At 43.0% G+C, this 13,415-nt stretch overlaps 1 protein-coding gene across 1 annotated transcript; it reads right to left on the reverse strand.

Annotated features, from left to right (window-relative positions):
* Positions 1–7,262: 7,262 nt before the first annotated feature.
* lrrc3ca (leucine rich repeat containing 3Ca) lies at positions 7,263–11,885 on the reverse strand. Its single transcript, XM_070990753.1, has 2 exons — positions 11,377–11,885; positions 7,263–8,207 (listed from the first exon to the last, which is right to left on the reverse strand). The coding sequence occupies exon 2, from the start codon at positions 8,125–8,127 to the stop codon at positions 7,330–7,332; it is 798 nt and encodes a 265-aa protein (XP_070846854.1). The 5' UTR covers positions 8,128–8,207; positions 11,377–11,885; the 3' UTR covers positions 7,263–7,329.
* Between the last annotated feature and the right edge of the window lie 1,530 nt (positions 11,886–13,415).

Genomic DNA, 13,415 nt, shown 5'->3' on the forward strand with positions numbered 1-13,415 from the left:
GCGACACAAAGACAAACTATTAGAATTAAAGGAAAATAAAGGGATGAAGCAGGTGAATATAAATATACCAGAAGAATGAAAATAATAAAAGAAAAAGAAAAGAGGGAAAGTGGTAGTTTATTAGGCAAATCACTTTTCAGCGTAAAACCTCCAAAGTAACACAATTTAAGAGTTTTATTTTGGGAACTGGAATTCATCACCGATTTTTTATACTGATGCAACAGCTTGTAGTTGAAGTATGAGTTGACCAGTTGCACAAAACTCAGTCATATATAAAGAGACCTGGAGGAAACAGGTATTTTCTGACAGAAGTAGAAGAGGGAAACGGAAACTGGAAGTTAGTTTTCTTTTCTTATGATGTCTGTGGTCATTCGGTGTGTTTTGGGGGGTCGTCGTGATACTTGTATGGAGAACTACTTGTGGCTTTGTGGCTCACTGATGAAACTCAATAAGATTTTTATGATATTTAGAGTGATTTTTAAACTGTGGTCCCTGTTTGTTTTGTCTTACCTGAAGCTTCCTTGATCCATACAGGTGCCCACTGATTTTGGGGTAGTGAGTTCACCACAGTTTATAAGTATACAGGTACAGTATAGCCACAAGAGAAAACAGCAAGGCTTGACAAATACTGTACCAGAGTGCCATCTGGTGGAATTATGCGTTTGACAAAATACACTTCAGTTGTGTGGTTACACTCTGCAAAAAGTGTTTGCCTTTCATTCACAAATCCCTCAAAGTTCAAAAACATCCGTCACTAAGGTAACACAAATTCTCCTACTCTGTAACTGAATAAATAATTCTATAAATAAACACTCTTACTTGCTTCCTTGCTGAGAGTGAGATGAGCAAACAGATGCCACTTTGATGTCCGTGCATTTAGACAGAGCAAGGCTTCCCCTGCTTCAAGCCTTGATGCTAAGCTAAGCTAACAGGCTGCTGGCTCCAGCCACATATTCACCACACAGACACGCAAGTGGTACCGAGCGTCAAACTTGACTCTTTGCTATGAAGTCAATAGAATAACATATTTTCCTACCTCCAGTCAGCCATTAAATCCCTGTTTCAAAATTAAGTCCAGACAAATATACCATTGTACTGGGAGTTATGTAATCACATTGTAGGTCCATTCTGTGCCTCCATTGTAGAAGATTGGTTTGCTTCATGCTCTGACAGGAGGGCCCCTTGATCAGTCCGTGTAGCTGTGTTACGTCTGGCATGCTTGATAGGCTGTGAAGTGAGGCCGTCAAATCTGATCCCTGAAATCCACACTGGTCTGATCTCCAATCAATCCTGCACATAAAAGGAGGGCATTATTCACTGGCCTCGCTCCGTAGCCCCGTCATTGCCCCATTTGGAAACATTATTTGGTTGTAGGAGTGGAGCAATGTCCTAGAGTGACGTTGGCTGTGCAGAGAAAGGCTGCAGAAGAATGTCCTGCCTTTTTGCCTTTACGGACATGCACTCTGATGCATCATTTCATCCCTAACACAGTGTCACCTTTATGTTTGCTAGTTAACAACACTATCAACGAATGCAAAGATATCTGGCGCATGATGTCCATTAGTATGCCATGTTCGTAGTCTGTGAAAGCTTTGCAGTATAAATAGGGATTTAAAATAAGATTCTGCAGGGATGATTAATGCTTGGTTCTTCAACAGGCCTTTAAAAGATGGACCCGTCTGGAGGGACTGAAGGCAGGACCTGGATGTAAAGTGCTTCTCTGCTTCTGAAAAATAAATAATGTTAATCTGCAATGAGTATTAGGCAACTAGTGAATGGCTTCTAACATATTGCACATCTGGCCTAAAGGGCCTGGCATTAACTCATCTTAACATTAACGCTAGCCTTCACGCAGAACATCAATCCTGTGAACAGAGACTGAACTGAAATAGCATCTCTGTGTGTTGGATGTGGTTCTAAGATCCAGGTTTGTTAGTCTCCTCAGCAAGTTTATTCTTTTATGGCAAGGGGGACAGCTGAGGGTGCCATTTTGGACCTTAGAAAACATTGATGATTTTTCAGTATTTTCTGACATTTAGTGGACGGATCAGCTGATTAAGGATCAGGATTTAACAACAGGATTATTGGACAATCTTTGGACTTTGGTTGCGGCCGTTCTTGTTATTGTTGTTTTTTATTTATTTATTTAAATGTTTGTATCATTATTATTATTTTTTTAATAGTTTTTGGTTTTGTATTAATGAAGCAAATTGACAGCATAAAAGCATAGCATAAAGCATAAATGTAAATGGCTGTATTTCATGCTGTTAAAATCTTAATAAAAATATTGTGTGTGGGGGGGGGGGGGGGGGGGGGGGGGGAATAGCATCTTGTGAAAGAAATTTCTTTCTCCCTTTCACTTTTCTGCTTTATTCACAAGCACACAAAGGCCCCAAGGTCACAGGTCATATAGGCCTTACACAATAACTCCATGTTTTAGTATCTCTTCTGTTTGGTGATATCCAGGAAGTCACTCCGTGGATCTGTCGCCAGGCAACCCAGGTCTATAGAAAACATAGGTGTGTGTAGAGAGGACCACTTAAAGAAGACTGGACAAATCATAATGATTTCATAAAACAATTAGTGGTAGCGTGACTACTTATGCAGATAAGACATGAACTAATGTTTTGACATATGCAACAGTATCTTCTCATATACAAGTGATAGGTATTGAATAGATGTATTTGGGAATGGTATGATATATAGGTGATTTTTTTTTTTCCAATATATTCGTCAGAAACTGCTTGTAAGGATGCAAAGATCTGCATCTGACGTTCATGTCCGAACCTGATCTCTTCCGAAGAAAGTTTTTATTACTGATCGTGTCATGTGATTTCACATGGAAAGCTGAGCTGTTGTTTCTCTCTGGAAATGTAAGAAGCAAGAAACTGCAAAATGTGTTTTACGTGGAAAATGAGGCCCGCTTGGGAGGATATATGTTGAAACAAATCCGGTGAGAGGAAGGAGTGGATGTAGCTCAGGAAGTGATTTTACAGGAAACATGACATGACTTTTCAGAAAAAGTCTGACTCACATACAACACACCTTCATCAGCTGAATTTGACACTTCAGTACACCTCTCGTGTGTTATCTTCTGATGGTGATTTACGCAGTTTGAAGCATTTAATGAGAACTCATCCGTGTATTCTTTATGTTCCTTCACAAAAGATTATCAGTCCCTAAGGGTACATCCAGACTGAGAATCTTGACCTACATTTACGTCATACTTGATAGTAGGTCACATCTCTGAATCTCCATTTAGATTTATTGTCTACAGGGAATTTTTAAACATACATACAGTATTTACGTCCTGTGCAATAGTTACAACAATACATACACATGTGGTCAATAATTCAACCTGTCAATAATCACATTTCAGCCACTTCACATCCTGTGCTTTAACAAGTGTAATATCCATTTACTGTGTAATAGCTGTATAAGTAACCACTTGTACATTTGTGTATGACATTTTAACATAGCGCTTTGACATTATATTATACTATGATGCATACCGTATAGTAATACCAATATATGGACATTTATAATGAGATCCTACATTTCTTTGTTTACACTCACTGAATATACTCTTACATGGATTAGTATGCTCAAACAAGGATGGATTACCAATCCAGCAAAGCACTTCCCTGAGTAAAGGCAAAGCAAAGCTAAGTGATTGTAATTTACTTTGTTGGTAATTTGATTTTTGCAATCTTGTATTTTCAGCTAATTTTGAGGCACTGCTTTATAGACAGACTTCATGTCAATTCTAGTTTCATATCTTAATATTTCAGTTGATAATATGCTTAATATGCTGTAACTGCTGTGCGGCCTTTATTTTCCCCACACTTCCACACTTTCGCCGACAGGGGGAGCTGTGTCACACAAAACGAAGCTGGGACCTTCACACAGTGTTTTCTCCTTAGACAGATCATCACAAAATATTGACACTCACTCAAGGGATGTCCTTGTAACTCTCCTCAGGCGCATCATCTTAGGTGTCACTTACCTGTTTCAGCTAAGAGAGGAAATCGGGTGCCCACGCAGGCCCTGACTACGAGGCCCCATGTGATCTCAGAGCCTGGAAACATTTTCACCTGCAACCCAACCCCAAACAGGGCTGCGCTCTGTGGGATTGGATGCGTCACCTTATCCCCCACTTTGTGTCCCATTACCCAGCAGTTGTAATGCTCACACCAGTGTAACGTGTCTAAGGTAGCAGATGGGGCAAGCTGAGCTGGTCTGAAATTTAAATTAACCTCAGCGACATTTATGTGTGCCGGGGAACAGAGGTGTTACATTACCAGTACCCTCACTGCCGCCATGCACACACACCTGTCGTACATACAGGTGAACAAAAGACTGTGCGCACTCACATGCATTAGCTGTAAGAAATACAGTCACACATGTCTGTGTCTCGTTTTATGTTCATCTTCTCTAGTGGCCTTCCTTTAACAGTGGCTGGTTTCAAAGCCGCCGTGAGAGTCTGCTATCAGAGGATAGGGGGAAGTACGTGTGTAATGTGTGTGTATGTGGCAGGAAATGTCAGAGAGGGAGGCTTACCATCTATTTTTCAGCACTGTTGAACCTCCCGCTCGTCATGGGGAGCTGTACCTGGGCTTCCTTAAGATTAACTCTGGCAAGATCAATATCATTGTTTTCTGTAAAACAAACTCAGCCTATTATAGAAACTGAGGAGCACGGACACTGTTAAGCACATAGGGATAACAAGAAAGAGCATGTCGAGCACAAGCAACAACTTCTGAATTTGTTCTTTTAGTGAGAGGAAAACAGGGGAAATGAATCAATAAGTGCTTTAGTGAAAGCTAAAGTGGTTTTCTGAGAAGGAAATCTCTCAGTCTTTTGGGACATTTCCAGAATATCAATACCACTCTCGTGTCTGTGCGCTACATAAGAAGCTACAGCTAGCAGCTTGTTAGCGTAGCTTAGCATAGAATATATACAGAAAATGGGGGAATAGTTAGCCTAGCTCTACAGAATAGCTAAAACTGCCCACCAGCATGTCTAAAGCTAATTAATTAGCATGTTATATCTTGGGACTGCTAACTTCTTGGAGTCTGACTTTTATACTTTTTTTTTTTTTTTTATGAATTTAACAAACATTTTAATTAATGAGCTTTGTAGGAGCTGGTAAGCAGGTTTTGTTAGCTACAGTATGAAAAGAGCCAGGGAAGCACTTTACTCTTGTTTCCAGTCTTTATGCTAAGCTAGCTAACCTAGCAAGTGACAAGTGATTTTCCTGAGATGTCAAACTATTCCTTTAAAGGACAAAGGCTGCCTTTGGGAGAAAGGCAGTTTGAGGATGAGGTGGGACTGACTTTAGCTGCCACCATGAGCGCTTTGGACCCTCGCCGAACAGCCCAAGGGCATTTGGAAAGTGCTTTGCCCAAGCAAGGGTAAGTCAGGCAACGGGGGGCAGCTGATCCCCTGTGGCATTCTCCCTTAATTTCTCCTCAAGAAGTGGGTCACACAAGATGATGGGTACATTCCCAGACTCTCTGCTCAAGTGTTTTTATGGCCACCATAAATCATTTACTGGTCTTGTTCTGCTCTAGAGGCATTTGTGTGTCTGACACAGGGAAATCCTTGTTGACAAACCACTTCAACATAAAGTTTGCTTATTCAAAACAGCACTGGTTTAATCTTGCCTTTGTCCGTGGAGAAGACAAGAGCATATCTTAGAGCACAGCTGGATGAGGATTAAATTACATCTCCACTCAAATACATTTGCCTTTCTGTGGTTTGTATTGACAATATAATTTGAAGAGACACTAATGCATCTTTCCTCTTTGCCACGGTCTGGTGAAATTGGAGATTCACATCCCGAGCATCTCTTTCAAATGGATCAGCTGGTCATGGCCCCATAAATGTTATCTGTAAAAACCATGAGAGTGACCGCATCAGACAATATGGCTTCCAGAGGCACCACGGCTGCTTATTAAAGGCATGGCAGAATGAAAAACAGCACAGTGGAAGAGGCTCTGTCTAGGAGATAACCAGGTATGACCATGAGGGACAACCCTATGTGTCCTTAATTCATCTGGGTGAAGAGGTGAGAGTGATGAGTGATCATTAATGGGCTTTTCTTTTCCTAGCAGAAAATGAAAAACCTGTGCCTGCTCAGTTTTGAGGTCTCTCTCCCTCTCTCCAATTGACTGCTGAACTGCAGTAACCTCTAATTCTCTACTTCTCAAATCAACCTTTTCTGACAATTAGATGATATTGCACACAGGGTTATTGGCTTGTGACTGAAGATTGGCATGTAAACATTAGCACATTATGCTGATAAGTAATTCCTGAGCTGCAGTGTGTTTCTGATACCAGGTAGGCATTAAATGCCATGCCTTTGTAAAGTCTGCTTCTATCAGATATGTCACAGGACTATATCAAATCCTCTGTCACTTCTGGGTGACAAGTTTTGGTTTGTTCCCTGGGCTGACCAACACAACTGGAGAACAGCAAATTATAATGAAAAGGATGAGTCTTTGTCTGTGTAGTGTAGAGTACTGCTGTGCTGTATAGATCATTTAGGGATCCCACTGGTTATGGGGGTGAGCTAGCAGGGGCTTCTTGTCAAATATTCCTAACATATAGAGGCAGCCTGGAGGTTTGTGGTTCTCATCAGTATGGAGCTGGGGCGCAGTAGCTTCTATAAACATCACAGAATAACTGATGAGCCCTTCATCACATGGGAATCTGATTAATAAGCACAGTGAGCTGAATATGCATCTAAGAGTGATTCAGATTCTAAATACTGTATGTATTTCTTCATCTTTTGCAAGACAATGGAGTTTAGTCAGAGAAACACCAGAAGCAATTTAAATGGAAAACATAATTTTACTTGTAACATAGCAGTGAATACCATAAGGGTTTTATTGGAAAACAGTTGTACATGGAGTTCCTCATTCTAGGGTTGCCCTTTCCCACTGCTCATATCGCTGTCTGAATAGCTCTCTGGAAACGTCTCTGTGTGAGCGAGGTGCATCAAGGTGCATGCACCACTGGATAAATCCCATTTCTATCCCATATTTGGAGTTCACCAAAAAGATGCTGCTGCTTTTTCTCCCTCAGTGCACAGACTAGACCATCAACTCAGCCAACAAAAACTCCTAATGGGTCGCTGAAAGATGAATTATTCATCTGGGCTAGGTTGTATTGGCCTGGTGTTCTCGTGCAGGCGCATGTCTTGTTGCCCACCTTGGCTCTGTGACAACAGCTGGTAAAAACCATCTGAGACTGATGACCGTGTAGCTGCAGGTTGTAGCTCCAATGTGTTTGGTGTTGGTTACCACTTCAGGTCCCATGTCAGCCCTATACGACAGTACTAATGGTGGAAGAATCCTCTGACTTGCCCTGTCTGCTGGGCAACGACTTGAGATACTCCAGGTGTCTGCGGGCATCCTCCTGATTGGCCCTGACATAGTAGACCAGGTAGGAGATGACCATGGTGAACCAGCCGAACATGACAACCAACATGGCCACATCTGTAGTCCTCTTCATCACCACACATAGATCTATGTCTGGTGCCAGCAGGAAGGCAAGTCCTTGAACTCCTATTTCCTCAGGATCTGAAGTGTGGCACACAATGCCCGTCAGTGATGCAGGCTCCAGGTCCACACGGGGCAAGGCCATCTGCAAGTTGCAGTCACAATGCCATGGATTGTTTGTCAGGTTGGCGCGAGCCCGCAGGCCCTCGAAGGCCTCAGGGTTAAAGTTTACTAACTTGTTCGAAGAAAGGTCAAGGAACTGTAATGAGGAGCCCAAGCCTCTGAACGCCCCTGGTTCTAACTGGCTTAATTCATTATGCGATAGATCCAGTTCAACCAGGTGGGGCAAACCCGCAAAAGCATTTGCTGGGATTGTAGTAAAGAGGTTGAAGTCCAGGTAGACGCGTCGTGTGTCGTTGGGGATATCCTGGGGGATCTCTGTGAGCAGCAGATTGCTGCAGCGCACCGTTTTTCCACCGCTCTCACTCTCAGAGCAGTAGCAGCTCTTGGAGCAACTGGTGGCAGCATGGTGGAAGCAGAAGGTCATTAGCACCAGGCTGTGCAGCAGCAAACACATGACCACTGAATGGCGCAGCAGTCTGTCTGCAGGTAGGGACATCATGGGATACGGGCATACTCCAGGAAGGATTACCTGGGCGCAGGACCTGAAGTCTACATCAACCTCCCCAGTAGCTGTTGAACCTATGGCATAAAAACAAGAGAAAGTCACATTAGCAGTGGTTAGAAGACTCCCCGTTGAAAAAAGAGAAGTTCAGGTTGCACTGTGAAATGTTTTCCTCATGCAAAACGTGGGTGTTTAATGATGTTCTTTTGAGTCCATAGTGTTATTTAAGGCAGAAATGGGGGGCAGACTATCTTGTCTAATTGCAGTGAGAAGGCAGCGGGAATGCTGCAGGCTCATTTCAGCCCGTTGTTGGCCAGAAACAATCGCACTTCTGTTGCATTTCCAGGAAAGTCGAGGGATCAGACATTCCCTTCATACCAGCGCAATAAACAAGCTCCGAAATCCTTTGGTGTCACTGTGCCTCCTTTATAATTGACATCCCTGCGATGCTGGGCTATTTCAGTGCACAGAGTGGCATTAACATAGTGATGTGACACCACGAGGAACAAAGTGTTCAGCACAAAACGTAAGGCCAACTAGATTTTTCATGGAGTACATATATCATGTGTTCAGTTCCTTCTAAAACTATAGCTGCCATTTTCACGCAACAATTTTAGTAAAAGTGGCGATTTAAACTTTTCCTTGCATGGTGTCTGTCAAGCTATGCTAGTCCATTTGGTTATTTAGTCAGAAGTGCAAGTAACACAGAGGTAAAAGCTTGTCTGTATGTCCTGTAAATTACACTTTATATTTTGTATGCAAGCCTTTGAAAATAGCAGGTCTACCCACCCTAACACACTTCATTAATAGATGATCAGGGCTACCTCCTATCCTGTTACTAATCCTCTTAAGGAAAAACTCCTTAAGTCAGTGTAGCATCAGTGTTGGCCACCCAATCCTTTTGTTTGGGTAAATGCTAATGCTATAAACAGCAGCCCGGCCAACAAAACAGACAATGTGATGGCCTTTCTTCTCTGAGACAAAAAGGAACCACAGAGTTCAACCAGACTTCTTGATTTCTTCAAAATGGCTGGAGACTGGGCAAGATCCACTTACCAAGATTAAAAAATGAAATCGATCTCTAAGTACCTCTAAGTATCACATGACGTTGGGGGTAGAGGACAGAGTGTAGTGGCAATCGGGGTGTGCATGTGCTTAAGCGAGGGGGGGACAGATGATTTGTTTACGAAACACAGCTAATAACATTCAGTGTTACACTGGTTTAAGATGCCTGTCGGACATCCCCAATAATGAGCCACTGGGGGAGAGGGAGGCTGATGCATGGGAGCAATGCACATGAAGAAGCCTCTGCTACTATGGAGCTGGAGTTTCCCTCCCTCAGATATGAGATGATCATCCAGACATCAACTTCCAGAGGATTTCCCTCTGCACTTAGCGCCAGCAGGGTGTATGAGAAAGTAAAAAAGCATGACAGATGCAGCTGAACACCCAAGGAAATAAAAAGTCTTGCCTCAACTAAATAGGTAACATTATGCTGCTGTAAAGGCTATACTTTCCCCATCACGTAACATGCCAGCCTGGTATTTTGCCGAGAGATAATGGGGGAACAGAAGTCGAAGGCTGGTGACGGAGGAGGAGAAAGCATGCGGGCAAGGAAGGAAATTGGACGCACCAGCACAGGGCTGTGAGAGAAAGACTGATATCAAAAGGATTTCAGGAGAGGGGTAACATTACAATAACAACACAGAGATCAGTGCGTGACACTAATGAGATATTGAGGAAGGAGGGACGAGGAAAATGTTAGTGAGTCAAAGGGACAGCTGATGAAGGCAGCTGGCAGTGAGAGAATAAAGGCGAGAGGAAGGGTCGCCTGTGGATGAGATAAACAAGAGAGGGTGTAAACCTAATGAATCGCAGGGTGGGGCACCAGTATAAACAGATTTTCAAAGACAGCTTTCCTTGCAAAATATCCTTCTCAAACACATCACTGGCAAAAAAAAGAATTCATTTTACAAATGGTCTGCACCCTTATAACAAATATAACCCATCTCTCAGCCATATACTGTCAATGCAATAAATCAGTTGGCCTCTAAATCAGGTGAGGACTTTGTCAATGTTCCTAAAGTCACTGCCTACTTCAGCAATAAATAACTCCCCTGCTTTTAATTTACACAATAAATGCGCCACTCTTGCAGCCAAAGGTCATCCTCTCACTTCATAAATTCAGTGCTGTCAGTGCTGAGCTAACAAGTCTCTGGCACCAATTATTTGAGGGGCAGTAATTTGGACTCAAACCACAAACATGAGAGGCATTAAAGTGCAACCCAAATTTGTTATGTTAATGTGTTTTCTGACGTAGTGTTATGAATGTGACCTCTTCGCGGCATCACATCACAGCTCTAAGCAATGCGTGAATGGCAAATAAGCTGCATGTTTCTAATTATCAGTGGGGGGGTTGGAGGGGAGTGACAGAGAGGGAAACAGGAAAATAAAGCATCCCTGACATCTTTAACTTGAAATTGCAGGCTTTTAATGCAACTGTAATCATATTTGAATGCTTTTAGCTCTATCCACTCCCGATTCCTTACTCAATGCCAATCTCGATTACAAGAGATGCTCTTTCTGTTCTTTAGAGCACAACACTGCGCTTGGCAGATTTCCACTGTACCTGAACAACTCATTCTCCCCCATTGAACAATCTTGTTAACCCACAGAGCAATATGCATAAGCACATTGTTACAGAGGGGCACTTAGCTCTTTTTATAGTCTTATGCCATTTAATGTACAGAGAGATCAGGGCTTGATCTCACACTCAGTGTAATCAGTTGAAATATGTCTTCCAGATCAATGTCAGTATTAATACCCTCAACACAGACGTCAATACTGAAGCAACACTGATCTAAATACTTTAATCTAGATTAATCACAACACAGGCTGAGGACATTTGAGATGTAAAATTGAAGCGCAACAGTGGGTTAAATATCTGCTCGTGCTCAAATTTAAATTCTGCTCATAAGCAACAAACATGTGGTGGCAAATGAACTCAAAGGACAGGAGATAAAGGCGATGCCTCGTGGGAACTGATACCCCCAAGTTAGTCTTTCATCCTGTTTCAGTGAGCACCATCCAGGGCTTGTTTTCCTCATCAGTCATATTTAGAAACCTGAATTAAAACAGTTCTGGAGACAGTTCCAAAACATCTTTTATGGGTTAGAAATGTGCACACGCGTTCAATATCACAAAGAAAACATGCGTTTTTGATCAGTAACAAACACGCACACTCACGTCTTTGCCGCTTTTCCTCTCCTTTTCATGATGCGCTTCCCAGCAAGCGTCCGACCAAAAGATCGTCCAGCTGATCAGAGCGCTCTCGTGGACGCAGTTCGGTCAGTGTTTTGGTTCGCCTCCATCGGGTCCTCTTTCAGCTCGTTAAACTTGTGCTGAGAGCCGCTCTGGCAGCCGCGAAGCTTCAGTGGAAATGCTCCCGCAGTTCAGTGCAGCCTTTTAGTTTCCACGCAACCAGAAAACCAGGCGACATCGCCGGAGCCGGCGCGAACTGACAAGGGCACAGCGCGGGGGCAAGAGCGTCACTGATGGCGGTATCCCACCGACTCTGATCTCGCATATGAGAGATAATAATAACACTAATGCAAAGTTTAAAATGGCAGACACAGGGCGCGCAATGCATTTACGCACGGACGGCGAGCCTTAATGGCTGGAAATGGTCGGTCACATGCCGAGGCTGAATCTGGCCGATTACATTCATTCACATGCATCTGTTGATTGCTGTGAGTGAAGTGGATTTGATGTGCATCAGGTGCCTGTAAAGTGGTACCCCTCCCTCACATGTACACACACCCACTCTCTCACTCTCTCTCTCTCTCTCACACACACACACACACACACACACACACACACACACACAGGGGTGATCTCATACACCGTGCAGGGCTCATACATGGAGCACTTGGGTTGGCAGCCCACACTAATCATTTTTGATCTGAAGCTTGTTGTTTCAAACATGCAGCCTGGCTGCCAGGGCGGTGGATCTTTGGCCGTCTCCAGGCCCATTTCCTGCCTGCTGCCAGCCGATAAGGAAGCCCAATCAAATCCACCATGGAAACAGACGTGCATGGGCACTGGCCTGCAGAGTCTGCCAAGCAGTCAGTCATAATGTATTAATGGAATTAAAATCAATAAAGTGGGACACTCCACCCAAACTCCCTCTGTGGTACTCTGGAATGATTAACCGCAGCTTGGATCTTTCTTTCTTTCTTTCTTTCTTTCTTGCTCCTCTCTATCATGCTTTTTTATGTCACTATGCTCCTTAAAAGGAAAATCTTGGACAGCTGGAAAGCTGCCTCTGCCCACATTGGATTACCAACCGGGCAGAGCCAACAACAGCCCCAGGGCCCCAGACAATCAGGGGCCCAAAAACCTCTGTTTGCTGGTGCGGCAACTGTTGTTCCTGCATTCTAGTTTTAATAATTTTAGGCGTACACACGTTTATACAAACTAACTTAGAGCGAACATGGAGCATGGTAGTATTCCAGTTCAGGAGTACTGGTTGGTGTCTTGTGCTCCAGACAAAATTTGTTGGGGGAGAGGTGTGTTGGGGGGGCTCAGTTTTGCCTTGGGGCCTATTAGTGTTCACTGCTAAATGGTAAAGAATCTGTTTTTATCGATTGGGCTGTTCACAGAGAAAGGAGAGCAGGAAAATAAACCATCCTTAATATAGATTTAACTTGCAACTCTAATATTTCAACGCTCTTTGGTTGTATCCAGTGATATATGGTGAGACCAGTCAGAGCTAAATATTGCTGTTCTCTGACATATCTTTGCCATGTCTCTGTCTCATCTGGATAATTTATCCATACGGTAGCCAAAGACTGGATTTCATGGGCACACTGCAAGACGCAGTTTTGGAGCAGTGGTGGAGGCAAATAGATCCAAGTCTCAAAGTCTTATCACATAGAAAAACATTTGATCTGTCCCTTTGGGCCATACATCACTCATTTTTCTGCTGGACTTCTCAGTCATGCTTCTCAAGCCAAGTCTCATGTTCAACCAGTAAACTGACGGAGAGGAGCGCCCAGATTATCATGCAGGAGATGTACAATACAAAATGCTGATTAGTTTGGCCAAAATCAAGCCAAAACAAAATCTTTTGTTTTTTTATGCAGGTTTTGTGTTGGCATGACATGGCAGGATTGATTGATTGATTGATTGATTGATTGATTGATTGATTGATTGATTGATTGATTGATTGATTGATTGATTGATTGATTGATTGATTGATCATGATGCATTTGTGCATCGCAGTC

This window comes from Chaetodon trifascialis, chromosome 21 (genome assembly GCF_039877785.1).
Source record: "Chaetodon trifascialis isolate fChaTrf1 chromosome 21, fChaTrf1.hap1, whole genome shotgun sequence".
NCBI classification, from domain to species: Eukaryota; Metazoa; Chordata; class Actinopteri; order Chaetodontiformes; family Chaetodontidae; genus Chaetodon; species Chaetodon trifascialis.